A 22,067-nucleotide genomic window follows, 5' to 3' on the forward strand; every position below is an offset into this window, starting at 1 on the left:
TGATAAATCTCTCACTAACTTGAGTGTCGAAATGATCGTAAGACTTTCACGAGTCGTCGTAAATAACGATTCAATTAATCGACACTTTCGAGTCGGGAGATTAAATCAGTTCGATTGTCGAAATGATCGTAAGGATTCAATTTCTCGATACTTCGGAGTCAGATTAAATAAGTTCGATTCTATATAGATCGATGAACAATTCAGACACTAATCAAACATGATCGATAACACACACTCGGATCACATTCTCCACACACACACACACATACACATATGTGACTTGAGCTTCAATCATGCATCTAAACCTAAACAAACTCTTCCGCCTCCGGCTTTCTCGGATCGAAAACTGCCTTCAAGGTGTTCGACATAAGGCATCGTAAATGTCCTCCTCCACCAGACCTCAAAAGCTCCCCGAAGATTAGGGCAGTCGTCGCCGACCTTCAAGAAGCTCCTCAACCAGGACAGCAGAACGCTCTGCTGCTCCTCCAAGGGAAGCGTCGTAATCGTTCGGTCAATTCCTTCTTCCACGGCGTGCCGGTCGAACGACCGGCTGCTACCGCGCCGCAACCAGCCATAGTCATCGATCAGTGGCTGCAACCAAACACGTAGCAGCAGCTTGCGGGTCTCCTTCGAAGGAAGCATCTCCCGGTTCCCGATGGCGACGAAGAGCCTGGAGGTCACGCAGCTCACCTGGTGACGCGCCATGGTTGGCAGCTTCGAGTGCAGCTCTGCGAGCTCATCTTGGCTCGCCCATATCAATGCGAACTCATCTGCTGCATGCCTGACTGCTAAAATCTCAACCAACCAGAGGAGATTATCTACCTCGAGAGATATCCGCCGCACCACTCGATCTCTGCTTCCCAAAGGCTCATGCGAAAACCCAGGCTCGGATGCACATCTGAACAGATTCAACAGTGACTCCAAGCAATGCCGTAATGAACCGTACAAAGTTTCAGTGCAGATGCCGACAGATCCATCACGATCACTTTCCTTCAGAAGATTCAACACCAGGGATTTCATCTCGCGCCGGCCGCGATCCTCACTGCTTCCGAGGACGAGATCCATTATTTGGGCGAGCGTATCGGTCGGTGGGTTGGATGGATCAGAAGCAACTCTGTTTAGTATTGGACCGACGCCATAACTATCATCCCGAAGGTGTCGGACTGATGAGATCACGTTTTGTTCTTCTTCTTCTTCCACCCAAGGCACTGCTTCCAGGTAATCCAGGCACGACTCGATGCATGCATGGAAGCCAAGTGATTCAGCAACCTGTAAAACGAGTTCTGGGATCTCAGGAACAATCATAGTTGCAGAACGAGAACGAACAGGATGAAGAACTCACAAGCAAGAGGTATGCAATGAATGGCATCATACGTTACGTACCTTCAGAATTCGAAGGACGCGTGAAAGGCTTCGCTTGATCAATCTGCATTTGATTTCTTTACAGTACATTAATCCCACGACCTCGAGGAAGATCTCAACGTCTTCGCAGTCTGCTATTTCGACTTGTGATGCGGGAGACAGCCTCGAGAGCTTATCTGCAAAGAAGCTGCTCTGCTCTGCGAGAATGTTCCTGTGAACACTCATCCTCATGGAGGAACCTTCCTTTCCATGCAGAGTAACTTTCATGTCGCTGGTCTCTGGCCGACCGAAGGAAGCGTATATCTTACGTTGCTTAGTCTCGATGCTCTGCATTTGTGGTCGATCGACGGAGTTCGAGGAGATCGAAGCGGCGGTTGCAGAGTTAAGATGGCTGTGGTCATCATCAGCAAGCTTAGACCTCAGCGGAGCCGAGACTAATCTTTTGTCCACGGGGGGCAGTGACGATCTCTGAATCGACGAGGCCTTGGAGCGCGGCGGAGAAGCTGTTTTCCTCTTGTCTTGATGGTTTCGGTTCTTGAGGTTCTTCTCGATGGCTGCAGGGGAGGGGCAACACCAGAACCCTTCCGGGGTTACCGCAATAGGTACAGTTTTGATCCTCGTGTGACCCTGTTGAAGCCTTCGAACTGTGAAATCTGCCATTTCTGATGCTTGCTACGTTCTTCAGGAAACAAAGCTCAATCTTGCCGGTCCCAACAAGAATCCTTCTTCTCAACTTTCCTAGGAAGAACACTGGCCCGGAGCTTCAGAGACAAAGCACGACGAAGCATAGGAAAGAAGAACCCAAGAAAATGACAGACAGCGAAAGAGAGAGCATCAACAGCGCCATAGAGATCCACTTACCTCAGCTCCTCTCTGTCTCCAACAGGGGACTCTGATGATCCGGAAGCGAGGTCCAATGCTGAGTGCGAATGGAGACGACAGGGGATGGATGGAATCAGGAGACAGAAATGATGGCTTCCTCAAATCATTCTTCAGATCCAAGGCGTGAAAAAGACGACACCTTTAGCTTTAGCAAATGCGGGTGTCGATGCTTTCCCCCTCAGAGATGTTTCCGAGCCATCATCTTCCGGCATCAGAGACATGCACACTTTTGTTCATGGCATGCCAAAGGAGCTGCACTCATCTGCTTCATCAGTCTTGTGACCCTACTCATGCAGCTCGCTTGAAATGTACTCATCGTTCAGCAGTATCCCCAGCCCTCTCATCTCAATCCATGGAGCTCCTTAGACCCCCAAATTAAAGGTGAGCAAGAGGGAACAGGTGGGGTTTATCATGAGTAATTAATTCTTTTTTTTTTCTTTCTCTTTTGATTCAAATCTGAAATTTCGTAGCATGAGGAAACGAAAGCAGCCATCATCATCAGCCCCAGGTGGAACCTTCTACCTTTAAATAAAGCTCATGCCTTCGCGCTGCATGTTACTGGAATCATACACGACTTCTCTGGTTTCTGCAGGAGAGAGACAAAGACTGCTGTGGCAGAGGAACTGAACACAAGAAGACCACAATGGTACAGATTTGGTACCCACCACCAAACACTGCCTTCTCGTTTGGGCTTAACTGACACAATCAATGCTTTGCTGGTAATGGAGCTTGCAGATGCCTCAAAGAAGAAGACGAAGAAGGACCCATGTTTGTTCCATCATGTGGCTGAGCAAAAGAGCTAACTTATATCACCTCTTGTTTGATCAAAATCAAGAATTTTTTTTTCTCATGACAAGTTTTCCTTAGCAAATGGCTTCTTCAATTTAGAGAGAGAGTTTATGCAGGCAGACTCTGTTCTTTCGCCATGAATGGGGGAACGGTGCAACCCCATGCACTCTATTGAGGAATAAGATTGGAAAGAAGGAGGACGAAGGCAACCTGATCCCTATGGAAGCAGACGGAGTCACGCCCTCGATAGGTTTGCGTTCTGTCCCTACCCTATTAAGGCTTATTAGAATTTACTAGAGAGAAATCTCAAACAATTCCATTGTCGTCTAGTCCGGTTAGGATACCTGGCTTTCACCCAGGCGACCCGGGTTCAAATCCCGGCAATGGAAACTTTTTAGTAGTTGTTTCTTATTTTATTTTATGTTATTTAATTTTTTTCCCCTCTTTTATTTATTTATATTATAGTATTTTGTTTTCAGTTCTATAGTAGCATAAATACCATTATTTCAATAAGTCAAAAATCCATTAAAAATCCTCTTTCTTCGTTAGAAAATAATTATATTTCTTTGGAGAATATTAATTTTATTTCTTTTTCTTTTTAGTCTCGTCTTAAGTATTCCCCTCCTATTTTTCTTTTTTGTTTAAATATGGTATGTGTTTTCATACATACAAAGAGGAGTTAAGTTAGGTTATCTTCACAAGCATTTACATACGTGATATTATTATTATTTTCGATCTATCATGAGAAATGAAAGAGCTTTTAAAGAATATATCATTAAATTGACAATTACAACAATGACATTATATAATATGACCTCCACAGATTTTTTTTTCATTTGAAACAACAAATGCTTGCGGATATTTGGCACTTGCAAATGCATATTAACTTGAATCATTAGCGAGAATAAGGATATGAGATACAAACATCTTCTGTCCTTGGACTAGCTTAGGATATGAGACTAGAGAATATGATATGCAGGCAAGGCATTCTTTCACATTCAAGAAAATTTCTCTCATCTAAGTTCCTAATACTTAATTATCTCTTCTCTTTCAGATATGACAATCCCCAGAAAAACAAACCAGGTAAAATCAATTTCGTCAAGTCAGAGTCGAGGTTACAATCGAATATGACCGACCATACAAGTATGCTCAGATCTTCTATGCTCACGGCATTTTCAACATTCCATAAATTACATGGACTTATCCAACAAAGAGGACTATTAAATACAGTTTAGTAAGAATTCTATGGGTCTTGAGAATATTATTCTCCATTCTCTACAAGCTAGAATAGCTTAGATCACATCACCAGGAAGCAACATGCCACAAGTTGAAGAGAGATGATGAGGCAGTCAGAAACCAAGATAAGAATGCCATCAACGTTGATAGCTGGTATCGTCCACAAAATTTTGGAGGGCAGTAGCTTCCATCAAGGTGGAAGAGAAGATCTATAACACCAGCAGATGCACAAGCAGCCGCAAGCGACAGTATCGACAGTACCTGACATTATGCATGGTGTATGATCAATAAAAGCGAATGAGGACTTGGAGCAAAGTGCAGTATTAGATTACAGATACATGCCATATCTCCAACAACAACGATCACCATTAGTCCAGGAAGTCGTAGAGAGCAACCAACAAAAATACAGTACACATCTACCATCGCCAGCGTACAGCTCCAAGGAATTACCAATCCCATTATTGTGACTAGAAAGCTGTTAAGTGGAAAACACAAGTGAAATTGACTCATAATTTACAGTATTATGAAGATAAAAGAGATTGTTCATCTTCCAGTAAAATTACAGGGCAAGCCCAGTACACAATTCTCCTACCAATGCAAGCACTAAAAAGGATTAACATCTATCATCTAGTACAAAATCCAGTGATGCATGCAAAGAAGTAGTTTGTAAAACATATAGTTACAGGAACTGTTCATGCAAAAGAAAGAAGACTCTAACGTTGATTGTTGTATTTGTCTTACAAGATCGTGAACTATAATAGAATTGGCAAGAAAATGATAGGAAACTTATCAAAGAATGACTGACAAAGAACGAGTGACAAATTCTTCGCTCCTGTTTTCTTTTTTACAATTTTGTGTCTTGATTGCTTTGCCCATGTTCTTGCAACTTGGTCACTAGCTTCTTCACCCTTGTTGCCAATTTCAAATACTTTTGAAGTGGCGGTCCATGTCAATTTTAAACTTTCAAATAGATGAATCTGCAAATTGTTGATTAGCAACTGACAAGTGCCTAAGACTAAAAGACCGATCAGGTAACTAAAGATGATACACCATGGTTGTGGCAGCTTACTGCCAATATTTCTGGGGGATAACCCTTTGGAGATTCTCTTCTTCCATCAAAAAATGAAACACAGGTTTTTTGCTTAACTAGACTGAGAAAATTTACATCATAGCATATTTACTATCAGAAGTAAGAAATGGAATATATGCCATCTTATAGTTTACATGCTTGCGTTAGTGCCTCTAGTATTAGAGTCCTTTTTGCCTTAGGATTACTTTATTCTCTTCAATATAAAGAAACCCTTTCCAACACCTCAAAGTGAAACTCTAGAGAATCACGAACAAAATTTAGAGTGGCATATATGCCAGATGACATAAAATAACTCTTAAAACTTGAACGTCAATGATACTGATTCTTCTATATATATATATACATGAGAAATCAAATTGCTTTCAACATCATTCTTATATTAATTCCAAGAAGAGTTGAATATTAGGAGATGTATAAAAGACAATGACTCAAGTTAAGATTACAGTGGCAGGGATAATCTAATCTGTAAGTTGAGAGCCACAACCAGTAAGCTTACTGGAAGAATTGGAACCAACCAAACAGCATTAGAAAATTATCTACAGGTTTATAAGTCATCTAATGAGTTCCACTTGCACATTCTTTATGTCTTTACACCTATAAGTCATCATGATCACTGGCATTAGACATGTGAACTTGTATAGTGAGATTGCCAGCATCAAAACCAACAACGACGGTATTTCCCACATGTTGAGCTACCATCTCATCCAAACTTAACTATGGTTGGAAAGACCAAAGGAATATATCATGGTAGGGTCAATCATCAAGAATGCAAATAGGTGAACATGGAGGGGCAACAAGAACTAATTAGACAGACTTTGAGGGTCCCAAACAGAACAAGAAAACACAAAGGATCAGATGATATCCAAACTGACGATTAACGCCCAAACAATTAAATTAAATCACTAAACAACAAAAGGGGGATAAAGTAACGATTTTTATGACACAAACGGAGTAAAATTTTGAATTTTTATGCATATAAATAGAACAAATTAAGGCACAAAGACACGAAGTTCGCCGGATTTGGATGGTATAGCAGGGGAAGGGAAAATACCAGAAAGCGGTGTAGCTATAGAACTCGACGCCGACGGACATGAAGAGGAGGGAGGCGGAGGAGAAGAGAGCCTGCCCCAGCCTTAAGGACAAGCTGGAGGTGGTACCGACGGACCCCGGAGTCTCATCCATCGGACGGAGGAGAGGAGCTCAAGCGCATCAGATGGATTGCCTTCGCCGGCGCCAACATTCATCTTACCCTACCCTACCCTCCCCCTCCCCCTCCTCCTCCTCCTCTCCTCTCCTCTCCTCTTCCCACAAACCTTCCGTCTTATTTCAGTTCCGCTCCCCGAATAGAATCAGATCACAAAGATGGAGGTGGGAGGGAGGCGACGCTTTGGATGAGCGGAGGTGCCGAGGCTTTTCTCCTTATTTTCCTTCGCTAGTAATGCAGTACACGGCGACGTGGCATTTTGTCGTACGTCGTAGTTGGGACGCGCGACCGCGGGATGATCAGGCGGCGAAACGTCATCTGATGATCCGATCTCGTCCGTCCAATTAATAGATTCCTTATCTCAAATTGAGGAATTTGTTTCGATTTCTTCCTTCATTTTCGACCCCACGTTCGATACCTCACGTCACGTGGCATTCATCTGCATCTGCCTGGCGGGGCCCACCCCCACCAAGTGGGCGCGTCCTCTTTGGTAATCGAGCCCCCTCTTCCGGAGCCCGGCAAAGACCACGTGGGTCCCACATCCACCACGATCCGACGTGTCGTGACGCCCACCGCCAGCTGACCAGGGTGGACCACCGTCAGCTCGAGCCACCAATTCGCGACGCTTCCGGCACAGCGCGGGGCCCATCTCGGACCCACCGCTGGTTCCGATCGTAAGTGTGGTGGAAACGAACGACGGGGGGAAAAGGTGAGAGTCCTGCGTCCCCCCCCCCCCCGTTGCCCACTTTCTACGGTCGGGGAACGTTCGATCAGAAGCATGTGATCCCATAGGAACGGCCAGCAACAATCCACGTTGCAACAGCGGTCAAAGGACGAACTGTTGCAGCAAAGAGTTGGCTGAGAGCAGTACAGTTTAGATAGAATCAATCTTTCAGGTAAAAGAGCTATTTTTATGACTTGAATTCATTTAGGTAGCACACAGGAGTAACTATATCGATGCCTATCTAGAACAAGAAAACCTTCTCAGCTCAACATATTTAATGCTTTAAGTGGAGTCTTCAGGTCTTGTAATAGAGATTATTCCCACATTAATGTCTGTATCACAAATTACTCATCAATGCTTGAGTAGAAGGAACATGAAGTCTTACCACATCAAGAACAGAATGTGTGAACAAATAAATACATAGGCCACCAGTGGCTCCAACTCACACTCAAACACACAATAGTGTTGTTCTTGGAGCCCTGGCGAGAGTGGGAACCTAAAGGAAATGAAGGAATAGGTGCCAGATAGGATAAACCAGGAGAAGAATGATGCCTATGCTGTTTGAAACGCCATGGCTTTTTGTGAATGAGTTCCTGAAGCCACCCGATGCCTGGATGTGCTCATGAAGCAGGTAACAGCCGATAGCCAGACATGTGATGACACCAATGAGACTGTCTCTTACTGTGGAAGCAAAGAATCCAGGAGAAACCACCAGGAGGAGGATTAGTGCTCCGGGCATCTCCAACCAGTCTGCAAAGTCACATGCAAGACAGAAGGCAAGCTTAGAGTTTACTCATGTTCATGGGAAAATGCAATACCCTGGACATTTAAGTTCCTATACAGATAAATTCACATTCAGGCAATTAGCAGCCGATATAATTTTCAGTGTACACAGACAAGAACATCGTATAGTACCTTGATGAAAGTGTGCTGTTGTATAAATTAAGCATGCAATTCTGTGATAAATTCCTTTTTCATAGCAATTAATGGCAAAGCCACCTATTCTCATATTGGTTGTTAAATTGTGATGTTTACTGTTCTTGGCACATACAACGTCGTGCAAGCATATACCAGAAAAAGGTAAAATACATCAATCCAAAGAATAATCACACCATGGTGTAATACTCTGCAATTGAAAACCAAAGTAAGAAGTTTGATAACTTTAGAGCGAAGGAAAGCATGATGAAGAAAAGGGTCAGATAGATACGTTTGTGTATCTGTCAAACTCTTATGCAGGATCATTTTGCGAAGAAACAAGCAGCTAGAATTTATAATGGATTTGCTGAAATGAATTATCAAGGATTTGTTGAAAAGAGTAGATCTGCTTAATTCCTGGTAGGTAAATAAGGGTAATTGAGCAATTTTACTGATATGAAATTTGAAGTGTAAACTATTTTACCACTGCAGATATGTAGTATCGTGCCATTAGCATCATTTATCGGAATTACAAGTTAAGAGATGTCAAACACTATCTCTGGAGCATATTCAAAAGATTGCATTTAATAGATATACCACATCTTCTCAGTTGACATTAGGAACATGATGAAGCAAGCTAGATTATATTGGATGAAGTACCAGGCAAGTGCCGAGGAAAGAAAAGGCGCAGAATGACAGCAATCGATGCAACCCATTTACCAAATTCCCCTCTGCAATTCATTACAAAGACATTTAAACACACATCATGGAGAAGAGAAACTAGAAATTGCCATAACAACAACCTAAAACCTTTTCTACATGTCTGGATAAGATAAAATGTATACAAGTCCCTTTTGATCCAAGAAAAATTAAGAAAACAAGATGTCCAAGTCATCTGATACAACAATTTTTTTTGCCTAAAGTGCTGAGTTGAGCTATATAAATTAGCAAAATTTTCACCAGTAATGCTAGCTACTGATTTGATTCCTTATATTCTCCCCAGCAGTTTATTATGGCCTGTCATACATATTAACAATTCAGATATGTGGATCCTCCAAACTACCTAAACATCATAAGAGGAAACCCAAACTTTTGCGCTATCTACCATTTAGTAATGATGGCACAAGGACACCATCCTGTCAAGATTATTGGTTGGTCCAACGAATATTTACCTTCATAATCTGGTACTTCCAGACAATAACACAGAGGAAGTAATCACCTTAGCAAAGAAAACAACACAGATGGCAAGCTCAAGAAGATGTATGGAATTAGAAGTGAAGTCAACATGTTTGTTCTCCAGTTAGTTCGATCCAGTATCAACAGATATCTGCAGAAGGAACAAAAAATGAAGTCATATTGCAAAACTTCCAGAACTCAGAATAGATCATGCAGTTTGTAATAACAGTGGCAATCACATGACATCATGGTGAATAAACAAAGTTGCTGAGAGAATTACATAATTCACTGACATAAGTTCGATGATAAAGGATCAAACAAATAAACATAACAAATATGAAGATTTTATTTCATCGATGATACTATTGTATTGGTGTCCTGGGTTTACAGTAAATGATTCAATTGTAGCTATGATTGGATAGCATTTTATTTATTTATTCTTTATTTCGATATAGTGATTGACTTCAATATAAATAAGAGGACAAAATTTACTTGGTATTTGAGGCTGCCGCTATCTTTTTACCTGGTAAGATATGATATGGTATCAAATGAAGAATGCTTAGCCCACATGAAAAGGTTTAATTACTTTTACCACAAGAAAGGAACCAAACTTTGAATGGCCGCCAGATTTAGAATCAAATAAATTCGACAAAGTAAAATGTTCTTATGCGTACTATAAGACTTCTAATCTGGCGATTCTGAGAACGAAATAGGTCGAATTCAGCACGGGCTCGAAGATCTACCGATTTAAAATGAGGAAAAACTGAAACTTTTCGTTTCATCATCCATCAAAAGGGCCCGCGATCGCAAAGGACAAAAAATAGATCATAATGCTCCGAATCAGAATCAGATACCACAAAAGCAACTGTAAACCCACAAAAAGCCAAGAGAATAAAAGAGAGCCGAGACCAGCGGGCAGGACGCGGATAAATCACCGATAGGAATCGATCACACAAAAGGAGGAAGAGGGTTTGGGGAAAGTAAAGAAACGAAATCGAGGAGTACCGACATGGCGGCGAAGGTAGCGAGGAGCTTGAAGAAGGTGGTGCCGGAACCCAACCCGCCAACGACCATGAGGGCGTGGTTGGCGAGCTTCCTGGCGGCCACGCCGAGCTCCTGCAGGTCCGACCGGATCAGGTCGTCGCCGCCGCCGCCGCCGACAGAAGCGTAGTCATCCGTCTTCATCCTCAGGTACCCGCTCCTCATCTCCTCCGCCATCTCTGCTGCACTCTTCTTGGAGAACGGCTCCAAGTAGACACCGGCGGGAGATTTAAAGCCGGTCGAGGACACGGAGGCGATCGGATCGAAAGACATGGGGCCCGCGTCGACCTGGCCCTTCAAACGTGGAAGTCGGAACCTATCTACTCATTCCTTTAACCTTCCGGTCCTTTTGCGCCCGCACCCGCTCACACACCTGCTTCTCTATTGGCTACCAATGTCGAGTCCACATAAAACCCACTGTGTTAGCAAATAGTATAGCGGGTAGCCATCGACCCAGAGATAAGATCGTATACATAAATGCCCTGTCTGTTCTTCTTGTTCCCTATCATTTTGTTTTCATGGGCTTGTCCATTTGGCAGAATGTGGCCCACAAAAGATGGCCACTTCTATTGTGGACTCACTCCATCTTTTTGGTGGGCCTTCTTGTCATGTTGCCTCAATGTGTTGACCAAAAATCACTTAGTCAACTGTCATTTTAGAATGTTTACCACAGGAATTCTGTGAAGTTCTCCAACCATCGCTCCCTACACATCATGTAATCATGGAAACCATGATAAGATTGCCTTCTCACAATAAGTTATGGCCTCCAGCTATCACTCCCTACAAGACTTGCAGAGTGATATTTGTCCTCTGCTAGTACTGTCCTCAACATATGTGCATGGTGCTTATGTGATCCCACGTCCACATCACACATCGGTTACGTTGTCGGGTCGGCGGTGTCTTGCACCGATGGTTATACATGTACGAGTCCGCATCCCTCCGATATGGGCGGCTGGCCGCTACTGCTTGTGGCCTCTGAACGGAATCGAGCGATGTATGAATGGTCGAGCCATCCATGTAGCCCGCTCTCACAGGGAAGGAATCTTGGGCCATGACATGCCGACCCTCTTAAGTGAAAGACAAGGACGTGTCGCAAATGAATCTGACACAGATTCTCTTCCCGTGCCTACGTAAATAATACGATCCGTTGTGGTCGGAATACGTGCTGGTTATGTATTTCGTTAACACGTGGCACGTTATATTATTTGAGGTGAAACAAAAATAAGAAATAAGTTGATAGAGTATATCGTGGATTCTACCACGTGGACAGACTTCCGACCACATCAATGCAAGCACAGAATTTCAAGAGGAAGATGCGGCGTTACGTCGGATGCGTCATTCGGAATTTGGGACAATGGCCACTCCCCTCTCGTGGGGCCACATGACCTAGCGTCGTTCCTACAAGAATCATTTCAGGAAGCTTGGGATGATATTGTATGGCGCTATTCCGCACATAACGGACGACGATCACCCAATGATGTGAATTCGTCATCGATGAAGTCGGACCCTCGGACACCAGAATAACAACGCGCGCGCCCCCCCCATCTCGATTTATATCAGTGTATAAGAATCTGACGGTGACAAAGGCGAATGTACTTACTACAAAAACGTATCCCGATCGAGAAGTTCAATCTGACCCTACGAGGATCTCAACCTGAGGCATCGATGATCGGACCAAACCGTACGAGCCCCTCGGCCACGGTATTAGGTGTATTAACACAAATAATAGTACCCTTTTGTTTATAAAAAGTGATTTTAATTACACGCGCCGGCAACACCCAAACATAAAAACAAGCGTCTCTTACTGTTGTTTCTTCGTTAGACCACTGTTTTTCATGTCATCTCCAGTATACTTTGGTCTGTAGAAGACGCGACAAATACAAAAATTAACATTTATTTTTTATGCTTTGCTATGTAGAATTGGGAGGTACATAAATCAAGCAGGCCACGTTGTCCGCACGTGCGCTCATGCGGCCGCCCTCACTGGCGGAGGCCCGCCCTTGACGTCGTGGCCCACCGTCGGGCTTCTAACCGCACCGTAGCTCTGCCGCTGCGCCACGGGCGCCCCTGCTCCGCCGCCTCTCGAGCGCAGAGACGACGGCTCCGCTTCTGCCGGTCCCTGCTCCGGCGTCTTTCCCCGCGCGGTGTCCCATTCCGACACCCGCCATACCTTGACCGAGTTGTCCAGGCTCCCGCTGTACACCAAGTACCGTGGACCACCGCAGGCTCCGTCTGCGTGGTTGTCTTCCGCCTTTACCGCCAGGCATTTCACGGGCCCCTCGTGCCCCGCGAACACCGCCAGCTTCGCGTGGGCCCCGTAGGCGCCCGCCTCCTCCCTCCGCCAGACGCACAGGGTCATGTCCGCGGACCCGCTGACCACCAGGCTCCCGGCCGCAGCGAGGCAGAGCACCGGCATCCGGTGCCCGCGGAGCCTTTCTCCGTGCGTCAGCTGGCGCCGCCAGCCTTCCCATCGCCAGTAGTTCACCACCCCGTCCGAGGAACCGCAGTACACCGCCCCCGCCGCTTCCGCCACCGCCACCGAGGTCACCGCGGCCTCGTGCCGTAGCAGCGTCTGCACCAGCACGTGCCTGGTGGGTCCTCCCTTCCCCGTTTCCTCCCTCCGCCACACCTTCACCGTCCCGTCCGCCGACCCCGTGAACAAAAACCCGCCGAACCCGGTCGCCACCGCGTTGACAGCGTCGTCATGCGCCGTGATGGATTCTAGGCACTTGGAGTCCGACACCCTCCACACCTTCACCGTCTTATCCCACGACCCAGAGTATAATATCCCGGCCTCTTCGTCGAGGCTGAGACAAGAAACCGCGTCGAAATGCCGAAGCCACACGGTCTTGTGGTGCCGCCGCACCTCGACGTAGTTGGACGGGTTGATGGAGCTCTTCAAGAAGTCCTTGAGCCTTGGGAGCGTCCCCACTCTCTCGGGGACGGCCGGGTTCTTCGACGAGGTCTTCCATATCCGGATCTTCCCGTCCTGGTGGCCGGTGAAGATCCTGTCACCTGCGACTATAATAGCCTTGACGAGGCCGCTGCTGGACTTGAACCCGGACATCTCTCGACGTCCCTTCCAGACGCGGATGTTCCTGCTTTCGGAGCCAGTGTAGAGCAGGTCACCGGCGGCGGCGAGGGAGTAGACATGACCCTCCTGGCGGACGAGCGATCCGACGAGGCCGGTGGCGGCGGGATCAGCCAGCGCCTCCTCAGACAGGAGGGGAAGGTAGGCCCACGGCGATTTGGCGAAGGGGGAGACAGCCCGGGGGCTCCACGGGGACAGGTTGTAGGGCGAAGCCCCGGTGCTGGTTGGGTTGTGGTCGGAGGAGTACCCGGGGCTGACGGCGGTGGAAGGGGCAGTGTCGCCGCCGGCACCGGCGCCGGTGCAGAGCTCGTCCTCGGACTGGATCGTGGGGTCGGCGTTGAACAGGTCGAACAGCTTGGAGCTGCGCTGCGGGCTTCCCGTGCCTCCCTTTCGATTCATCATCGTAGATCCAATAATATAAACTCCAAAGACGACCGTCGGATTAAAGAGAGGGGAGAGACTATGGAGGAAGTTTTGGTGCGAAGAAAGCCGAAAGATGAAGAGCTGTAGAAGTAAAAGAGATTGCAGCTACACCATCAATGGTCGACGACGGAGGCGAGGGGTGTATAAATAAGACGAAGGAAGGGACGAGGCCATGCCACGTGGAGGAAGATCACTTCGGACTCACGGAAGGCGTTCGGGCGCAAGTGTGGAGTGGGACCGGCAACCCGGCAATCCGCACAGTAACTACTACAACTTTCCTTTGACTGCTTCTGGAATACGTGTAGGCTTCAACCCGTTGACCAGTCTTTGAGAACTTACCGAGCCGTCGAATGCATTCGCGACAAGTGGTCAACAAACGAGGCTCGAGGTTTGCCGATATGGTCAACGGTAAAGAGGAAGAAGGAAACAAAGATCAAGTGGAATTCGAAGAGCTTTCGGACACGGTTGAACGTCTTTCAGTCTTCCGACACATGAATCACAATGCAAATTAAGTGGTCGGTCATTGAGTGCCATTTGGTACATGTGCACGCAACATAAAAGAATAGAGAGAATACTGTAAGAGCCACTGTAAGATCGGCACGTAAAAGAATAGAGAGAGAGAGAGAGAGAGGACTGTGGAGGAATGATGAGAGAAGACTTATGCGTGTCAGTTTTCATGGTCGAGTTGAGTGATGGAGACCGAAACGTATTCATCTGACGCTTGAATGGAGGTGCGAAGGTGGGAGGGAATGTTACGGCAATTGTCCCCATCTTGATGATGTGTGTATGCATAAAAATCGTGGAAAATATTCACTGGATTTAACAGTGTATAATCCGCGGAAGAAGAAGAAGAAGAAGCAGCAGAAAACAATAGTCCACGATAAATGTTTGAAGTCAAGCTTGCGGAGTACTCTCATGGTCATATGAAAAACTTGTTTTCCTTTATTACTCTGTCAGCTAAACCACTTAATGTTCTGCAGTTAAAATGGATTGTTCAGAAGTTGTTTGCTGTGAACCCAGCTGTACAAAAACATTCACAAATGCAGAATGTCTTAAAGCTCACGTCAGGACTTGTCACCAATATGCTGAGTGTGAGGTCTGTGGGACTAAGCAACTAAAGAGGAACTTTAAGCGACACGAACTCAAGCATGAGCTGAATGAGAAGACTGAGAGGATCGAATGCAATTTCAAAGATTGCAATTGCACATTTTCAAATGTAAGACCCGAACATATCTGTTTATGTTGTTAAATTATGCTAGAATGTACATGAATTTTCTTTCTTATAGATTTGTGATGCATACCGATATAACGAGGCTAAATTTATTATATAAAATTACTCAAAAATGATGGATATATGCGTGTTTTAAAAGACATTTTACCATGTGAAATAATGGAAATATCCAAGTTGTAAGTCAGAATCCTCGGCCACAATAAACGTGAAACTTTCATCTCTAACGCAAAAATGCCATCGCACTGTTTGAAGGAAACGACAGGGAAGCAATTGCAGACATGCAACCTGTCATCTTTGCGTGGAATACTGCAATATGGATTCCTTCGTAAGCCACCTGTGCCACTGTTTGCCGGTGGTAGGTGAAGTTTAGGTCGAATGAGAGGCCACGCAATGCATGCTCTTCTTCCACTGCTGCAATCAAACGGTTCCGCCCCGCCACGTACCGATTCGGTAGGTTGTAACGATACCCTCTCGAGGGTGACGGCGGTACACGACGACGTTGCACGGTTTGGACTACGCGATCCTGATGCTGTGTCTCGGAGTGTGTGGGGATAACTTGGGTACGTGAACGGGTGGATCTGCTGTCCGCCTGTTATGACTCGAGAAATCGCATTGGGGTACACATCAAAATGTGAAGTGATTGGATAAGATTGGCAATTATTGGAGCACAAATTCATGGCATCTAATTGAAGATGCGCCGATTTGTGTCTAATCTAATGATTGTTGTTAAGAATATAAATCATGATTTGTGTCTAATATAATGATTTTAATTTTTTTATTATAATAATTAATAGTGAGACATGATGAGAAGGTCGTTATCACATATGCTAACTTGATCTCTCGAGTCTAACAATATATTTATAAACCTTTTACTCTCGTTGTTGTTCTAATGATTCGTTGATGGTTGAATAATACATATAATTATTCTCGATATTCATCGTAGCCTCGATTAGAGATCAGTGTCGAACAATTTTAATCAAGTTAATAATAACATTGATAAAAAAATAAAATAAAATAGAGTGATATTATACGTTGGAATATATATTTTTGGTCATAGAGAATGAATTGGATAAATTTAAATTCTTCATGTTGGGTCTGAATCAATCTACTACTCTATGATAGCAAGTGTTAAACAATATAAATTATACATCTGATAGAAATTAAGGGATGAAATAGTCTATCCTTTTTTGAGAAATTTTGAGCAGAAAATTCTACAGACTTAATAAATTACAATAAATATAATAACTATCTTGGTGAAAATTCATAAATGTATTTTTAACTGTTAATTTAAAACATATATATTTTTTGTGATTTTAGGTACTTTAAATTAAAGCCCATTAGATCATTCATAGTATGTAATCCGGCCCACAAGTAAGGCCCAATCTTGAATTGTGTATTATCATCAGGATGCCCATTAATAGAGGTCGTCTTCGTAAGTGCCCCAATAAGGGGAGGAGTCTTCTTCGTGGTCTCCGTAACAACCGCCGTCGAACAAAGCAGCGGAGGCTGTTAGCGAACGAACCAAGAGCGGGAGCGAGGGGGAGGGGGAGGAGTCGGGAGGAAGATGACGGTGTTTCACTTCTTCAATTGCGCCATCCTCACCTTCGGCCCTCACGCCGTCTACTACTCCGCCACTCCTCTGTAAGCCCCGATTCCTCCTCTCTGACCATCGGTTCCTTTGATCTCCAGCGCCGATCCACTCTTATCCTCCGATTCCTCGTCGGTGGGATTATTGAAGTGCAATTTGTGTTCAGATCCGATCCTGAGCTACTTCCAGAAACCCTAGGTTTCGCTCGCTTCGATTTGTTTGTAAGTTTGGTAATGATCCTTGTTCTCATCGAACTTAGGGATTCTCACCTTTGTTCTAGTTAGCAAATTATTTGGTGAGATTCAGGTCGGGGCTTGTCATGGTGTTTCTTTGTGACGATGGAGGTATTTGTGAGCCTTGAAGAAAGAATTCGCTAACGTTGCTTTAGCTTTAGATTTGCTTGTCGACCTAGCATTTTAACAATGTGGTAAATCCGAAGACGACGATGGATGAGTTTGCGGTTAAGTTTAAGTGTCTTTTGGAAGCTAATGTTTGTGCTACACAATTCTATTTCACCTCTGGGGATACGGAATGTCGGTAGGACTGGGGGAGACTGTAAGTTGTCGGTATAACCTTCTGTTCATACTTGAAGTGAAGAATGCTCGGTGGCGGGAGCCTAGTGCGAGGCGCCATCCTTTTTCTGACTTGCTGAACTTTGTTGAAAATATTCAAAGTTTGCAATCTTTGCTTAGTTTGTTTTTGAAGGAATACAGATCTTAGTCTTTCGTTCGTTTAGCTGTTTAAATTATTTAACTTTTCATCTTGCTAGAAATAGAATGGATGAAATTAAGATTTAAGATATCAGTCGGGCTAATACATGCAGGTCGGTATTTATTAGTCCAGTGAAGCTGCAGTATTGAAACATATAGCTCAATACTGGTACATATTAATTCATTTTAATTTTTTATTATTTTATGGAGTGGTACCGGATGATATGGGTCTACATACCATCATGTATACCAGCACTATATCTGCCTGATAGGTTACTGAAATTGGTAACGGAACAATATATTTTGTGAACAACCATCTAATTTTAGATTTATCAAGGTTGGATCTAGTAATAACATATTGTTTGAGTATATGACACAAGGTAAGATTCTGTACACAAGATTAGTTCTTGTATGTGAGGAAGAGTTCTAAGGAGATACTATAGATAGGCCTAGAGAACATTATTTGAAGATGTTCTTGTCCATAAGATCAGTTCTAAGTCATTTTAAGTTGTTTAAATATGTCTACAAATGACCATTATGCACAATGTTGCAGCAGGGAGTTGAGTCAAGTTATAGATGACAAGAAATAACAGAGTTAAATTCTAAAAAATCTGTGTCACAAGAAAGGGTACATGTGGATGTTGGGGCTAGAGGTGCAACTTCAACCTGCTTATGATCTTTGTTGAAGTTGATGGTTGCATCAGATCCTAACTTATTCTAGTTACTATTAGCTGACTTTACAGAACCTTTTTGTCCAATTATCGACATGTTTTTGTATGGTTATTTTTAGATGATTGTTGTTGTAATCATTGTTGATGGAGATTTTGCCATTTTTATGTTATCAGAACCAAAGGTGACTTATCATAAAAATTTCACATGCTTCTGCATATCATAGATCATATCTCATTCCATGTGCTTCGTACAGGTCGGAATATGATACAATTGGAACTTCTGTTAAAGCTGCTGTAGTTTATTTGGGAACTACTTTAGTAAAGGTTTGTAAATTTAATTTACTGCAGTTGACTTTTTTGTACGTGAAAAAAATTATCGAAGTATTTCCTTAAGTCTAATTTTAATGATCTTGCTGTATGATTTCATTCTTAATTTAACATTCTTTGTGGTATTGGATACCTACCAAAAAATACTAGAGAGGGAGAGGAAACTAATCGTGTGTACCACGAAACTCAGTCATATAATAGCTTTTTAAAATTTAGATCTCAACAGTCTACTTTTCTTCAGATTAAGTGCATATGGAAATTATGACAAAAAAAAGATTTATTTTAGTTCAACTTTTAGCCAATCTCCACCTTTTCTCCTTTACTTTGTTCTTCTTTCTCATTTCCTCTTTTTTTTGACAAAAGTGTGGTACCTCTTTGGCTGTCTTTGAGTTATTCGGAGAAACCCTTACTTGTAGAAAACATGTGGATTTTTTGGGGAAAAATTTTCATATATCTTCGCACATTCTTAATTAAATTTATTGCATGGGAGTCTTTTTATTGTTTGTTGTAGATTATTCTAGTCCTTTACTCTTGGTTAAACTGATACACTATTGTTCAATCATCTAGAAGGATAAAATGTTTAATTTTAATTTTACTTGCTTATTCTTAATTTTTATGCTCATGATATATGAAATTATTATTGTTGTAAGTTTCACCTCTGAATGTCCCAGTTAAGATTTTCACTTCCTACTCTTGTGATTATTCTTTACCTATTCTAACCTCAACATAGTTTACCTGCAGCTTATTTGCCTGGCAACATTTCTTAAAGTACCTGAGAATGACAGCTTTGATCCCTATCAGGTGGTTCCCCGCATGTCTTTTAGATGCCTAAATCTAGAGTTTTTGTTTCCGAAAATATATGCATGTCCAGGTTGTTCTCGCTACAAATACTTAATTTATTCATTTGGTTCACTAGGAATTGCTCAAAGCTTTGATTGGATTCATAGATGTAGCTGGACTTTATTTTGCATTGACGCAGCTGATGCACAGAAACATTTCTCAGAATCATAAGTTCCAGGCTGTTGGTCTTGGTAAGAAAGTAATGCTATTTGTTTTCTGGTTTCTGGTTTTTGGGCATTCAATTCTTCTGGAATCTCTGTTGTTTTCGCAGTGAAAGTACACTAATGTAATAATTTAGGAAATAAGACGAGTTACCTACAGGTCAATCAGTATTTCACATTTGTACTTCATCTCTCTTATTACCTGTATTTTCACAACTTGCATTTCGTGTTTGCCCTATACGATGTTAACTAAGGGACTTGGTTCTAGATATCCTTGAACCACGGAGGAAAATACAACTAAACCGAGCTTATATAGATGGGTTGTGCATGTTATCTTTTCATATGTGCTCCTATATACAAAAGATCAGAAAGTTTTTGGGCCCTTGAGGAGAGATTTTCTTTTGATTTACTAGTATTACCTACATACAGGTTCATCTTCCCCCTTAGCCCACCTCTCTCAGATTCTTTATTCTGACCTAGTCATTGAGATGCCTATCCCACAGTATAAAAATGGCACTTGGTGTCATCATCATTTGAGGATTGTGTCAATAGTGGTTAATATTGTACTCCTAAATGTTTGGAACTATGTTCTTTAAGTTTTTTTACGTTAGCTCACATGTTGACATCTTTATTGTCAGATAAATCTTCATTCTCATGTCCAGTACTTTGTTGGCCTTCTAATTGTTGCTTTTTTTAATTTTCTTGAATTTCATATTTCTAGAATCTGACATCAGTAGTATCTGACACAGCATATATTGCTAGGAGCTAGTCCGTTTAGACAGCTTGTTCTGTTTAGTTAATTTTAAATCTCCACCTTCTTAATTTGCTTTTAGTGTTTTGCTGGTGTGTGACTGCCATTTTATTATATTATATTGCAGGATTTTCATTTTTGTTTTTCGCATGACATGACTTCTTGTTGTATGCAGGCTGGGCTTTTGCAGATTCTGTTCTGCACCGATTGGCACCTCTTTGGGTGGGAGCTAGAGGATTAGAATTCACGTGGGAATACATTTTTCAAGGCATCGAAGCAAATGCAAATCTGGTATCTATAATTCTCTTGCTTGAGTTTAGCAAAATTATCTGCACTACTTTTGATGGTCAAATTAGTGTCTACTAGAATAAACAATTTACGAGTAATAGGTAATCAGTAATCTGCTGTTGTTTTACTTGGTAGTAATGGATGCTAACTCCTAGAGTTGGAAGGCTAGATTAATTTTATTTGATATGATTGATCTTCCCAAATCCTTCTTCATTGGGGAGACCGGACTTCTCCTTAGTGTTGTTAATTGTATTATAGTTTAGGAAAAAAAAATTCTATTATAACTCTTTTCGTATTCTTTATGATTTATGTTTGTTATCCTTATACAATCAGGATAGCAAGTTATTCATTATGTATGACTATATGAGCTTAATTTATTTAAATTATCTTGATAATAACCTATTGTTTTTTTTTTTCTTTCCTGATATCAGGTACTAAATCTCTCCCTTGCTGCACTTGGGTCCTTGATGTGGCTTAGGAAGAACAAACCCAGAACTCTGATACCAATAATTTATGCATGTGCTGGTGTTCTTGCAACAATGCCATCTATCACAAGGTTCTTTATCTCTCTTTCGACTCATGTTGTTAGCTTTATAGCCATCTATCACAAGTTCTAAGCATGGAATTGACACAGCAACCATGTTTGATGATGCATTACCGTATGCTAGCTTTGTGAAGTAATCGTCACACAGATATGCATGATAAATCTAATGTTGCTTGTATTTTTGCTATGAACACTAATTCAATTTCATTTGGTTCATAAGATTTCGCTTGGGTCTTAATGACATTGAACGCAAACCGTTTCATTCTGGACATTCTATTATTATAAATATTGCAGCTACCTGAGAAGAGCTTTGGGGTGGCACCCTCCGAAGGTGGTAGCCTTTGAACTGGCTTCTTCACTGGTGATGGCCTTTATCAGCTGGCAACTTTTTTCTGCTTGTCAGAGACCATCGGTATAACAAGTGTCCGTGGTGGAAACCGACATATTTGGTGAAGGAACTTTGACGTATTTCATTGCATGTATCGACTATTTACCGGCTCGATCTGGGTAACGCTCTGGACAAGCTCGCTTCCTGATATAAATGGTGCATCAATTTGGTAGCATTAATGTTTTGCAGACACACAAGTTTTTGTAGTTTAGACAACTATTTCAAGATTACTTGGGATTGTGAATTTTATTCTGTCACCATGAACAAATAAATATTATGAGTCCAACCTTTTGCTTTTGATGCATGTTTTTAGGAATCATGGATGGAATGCCAATAGTCTCAGTCAGTAAGATGGTTCTTGTGAACCCTAATAATGATCGCTGGTTGACCTGTCAAGAAATCCTTGAATGGTGGGTCAAAACAGAGACATTGTTACAAAGTTTGAACCCATAGACCAGACATTGTTACATAATTGTTAGCCACAGCCAAATCTGAAAGCTTGCCTCCGTTGTTCTACCACTTGATGAAACGAACCCTCCAAGGCATTGTCAGAAGTTGGCTTCTGATCACTTTAACGTGAGGACCAGCTTTAACTAACTTTTTTTATTAGTAATTTCTCATCATCATCATCATCA

General features: G+C 42.7%; 5 protein-coding genes and 1 non-coding gene across 8 annotated transcripts; 2 read left to right on the forward strand and 4 right to left on the reverse strand.

Annotated features, from left to right (window-relative positions):
• Positions 1 to 163: 163 nt before the first annotated feature.
• On the reverse strand, positions 164 to 2,640 carry LOC135639670 (BTB/POZ domain-containing protein At3g50780-like). 3 transcript variants are annotated; one of them, XM_065153526.1, is made up of 3 exons: positions 2,224 to 2,640; positions 1,384 to 2,112; positions 164 to 1,269 (listed from the first exon to the last, which is right to left on the reverse strand). In XM_065153526.1, the coding sequence occupies exons 2-3, from the start codon at positions 2,020 to 2,022 to the stop codon at positions 292 to 294; spliced, it is 1,617 nt and encodes a 538-aa protein (XP_065009598.1). In that variant the 5' UTR covers positions 2,023 to 2,112; positions 2,224 to 2,640; the 3' UTR covers positions 164 to 291. The 3 variants fall into 3 exon arrangements, with proteins under 3 accessions (XP_065009598.1, XP_065009596.1, XP_065009597.1); XM_065153524.1 differs by having other exon boundaries at positions 1,384 to 2,123; positions 2,224 to 2,639; XM_065153525.1 differs by lacking the exon at positions 2,224 to 2,640 and having other exon boundaries at positions 1,384 to 2,190.
• Positions 2,641 to 3,348: 708 nt separating this feature from the next.
• TRNAE-UUC (transfer RNA glutamic acid (anticodon UUC)) lies at positions 3,349 to 3,422 on the forward strand. The gene has a single exon. It is a non-coding gene; the product is annotated as a tRNA-Glu (tRNA).
• Positions 3,423 to 4,102: 680 nt separating this feature from the next.
• On the reverse strand, positions 4,103 to 6,644 carry LOC103990119 (CASP-like protein 5C1). The gene is made up of 3 exons (XM_009409155.3): positions 6,411 to 6,644; positions 4,612 to 4,744; positions 4,103 to 4,530 (listed from the first exon to the last, which is right to left on the reverse strand). Exons 1-3 carry the CDS (start codon positions 6,539 to 6,541, stop codon positions 4,336 to 4,338), a joined length of 459 nt encoding a protein of 152 aa, XP_009407430.2. The 5' UTR covers positions 6,542 to 6,644; the 3' UTR covers positions 4,103 to 4,335.
• A 1,001-nt stretch (positions 6,645 to 7,645) lies between these two features.
• Positions 7,646 to 10,770, reverse strand: LOC103990118 (cold-regulated 413 plasma membrane protein 2-like). The gene is made up of 4 exons (XM_009409154.3): positions 10,388 to 10,770; positions 9,422 to 9,529; positions 8,863 to 8,933; positions 7,646 to 8,037 (listed from the first exon to the last, which is right to left on the reverse strand). Exons 1-4 carry the CDS (start codon positions 10,690 to 10,692, stop codon positions 7,784 to 7,786), a joined length of 738 nt encoding a protein of 245 aa, XP_009407429.3. The 5' UTR covers positions 10,693 to 10,770; the 3' UTR covers positions 7,646 to 7,783.
• Positions 10,771 to 12,297: 1,527 nt separating this feature from the next.
• Positions 12,298 to 14,063, reverse strand: LOC103990260 (protein JINGUBANG). Its single transcript, XM_009409337.3, has one exon. The coding sequence runs from the start codon at positions 13,910 to 13,912 to the stop codon at positions 12,386 to 12,388; it is 1,527 nt and encodes a 508-aa protein (XP_009407612.2). The 5' UTR covers positions 13,913 to 14,063; the 3' UTR covers positions 12,298 to 12,385.
• Positions 14,064 to 16,606: 2,543 nt separating this feature from the next.
• Positions 16,607 to 21,736, forward strand: LOC135639943 (uncharacterized). The gene is made up of 7 exons (XM_065153968.1): positions 16,607 to 16,805; positions 18,388 to 18,457; positions 19,202 to 19,261; positions 19,377 to 19,491; positions 20,388 to 20,503; positions 20,932 to 21,056; positions 21,339 to 21,736. Exons 1-7 carry the CDS (start codon positions 16,729 to 16,731, stop codon positions 21,460 to 21,462), a joined length of 687 nt encoding a protein of 228 aa, XP_065010040.1. The 5' UTR covers positions 16,607 to 16,728; the 3' UTR covers positions 21,463 to 21,736.
• The last annotated feature ends 331 nt before the right edge of the window (positions 21,737 to 22,067 follow it).

This window comes from Musa acuminata, chromosome BXJ3-6 (assembly GCF_036884655.1).
Source record: "Musa acuminata AAA Group cultivar baxijiao chromosome BXJ3-6, Cavendish_Baxijiao_AAA, whole genome shotgun sequence".
NCBI lineage: Eukaryota > Viridiplantae > Streptophyta > Magnoliopsida > Zingiberales > Musaceae > Musa > Musa acuminata.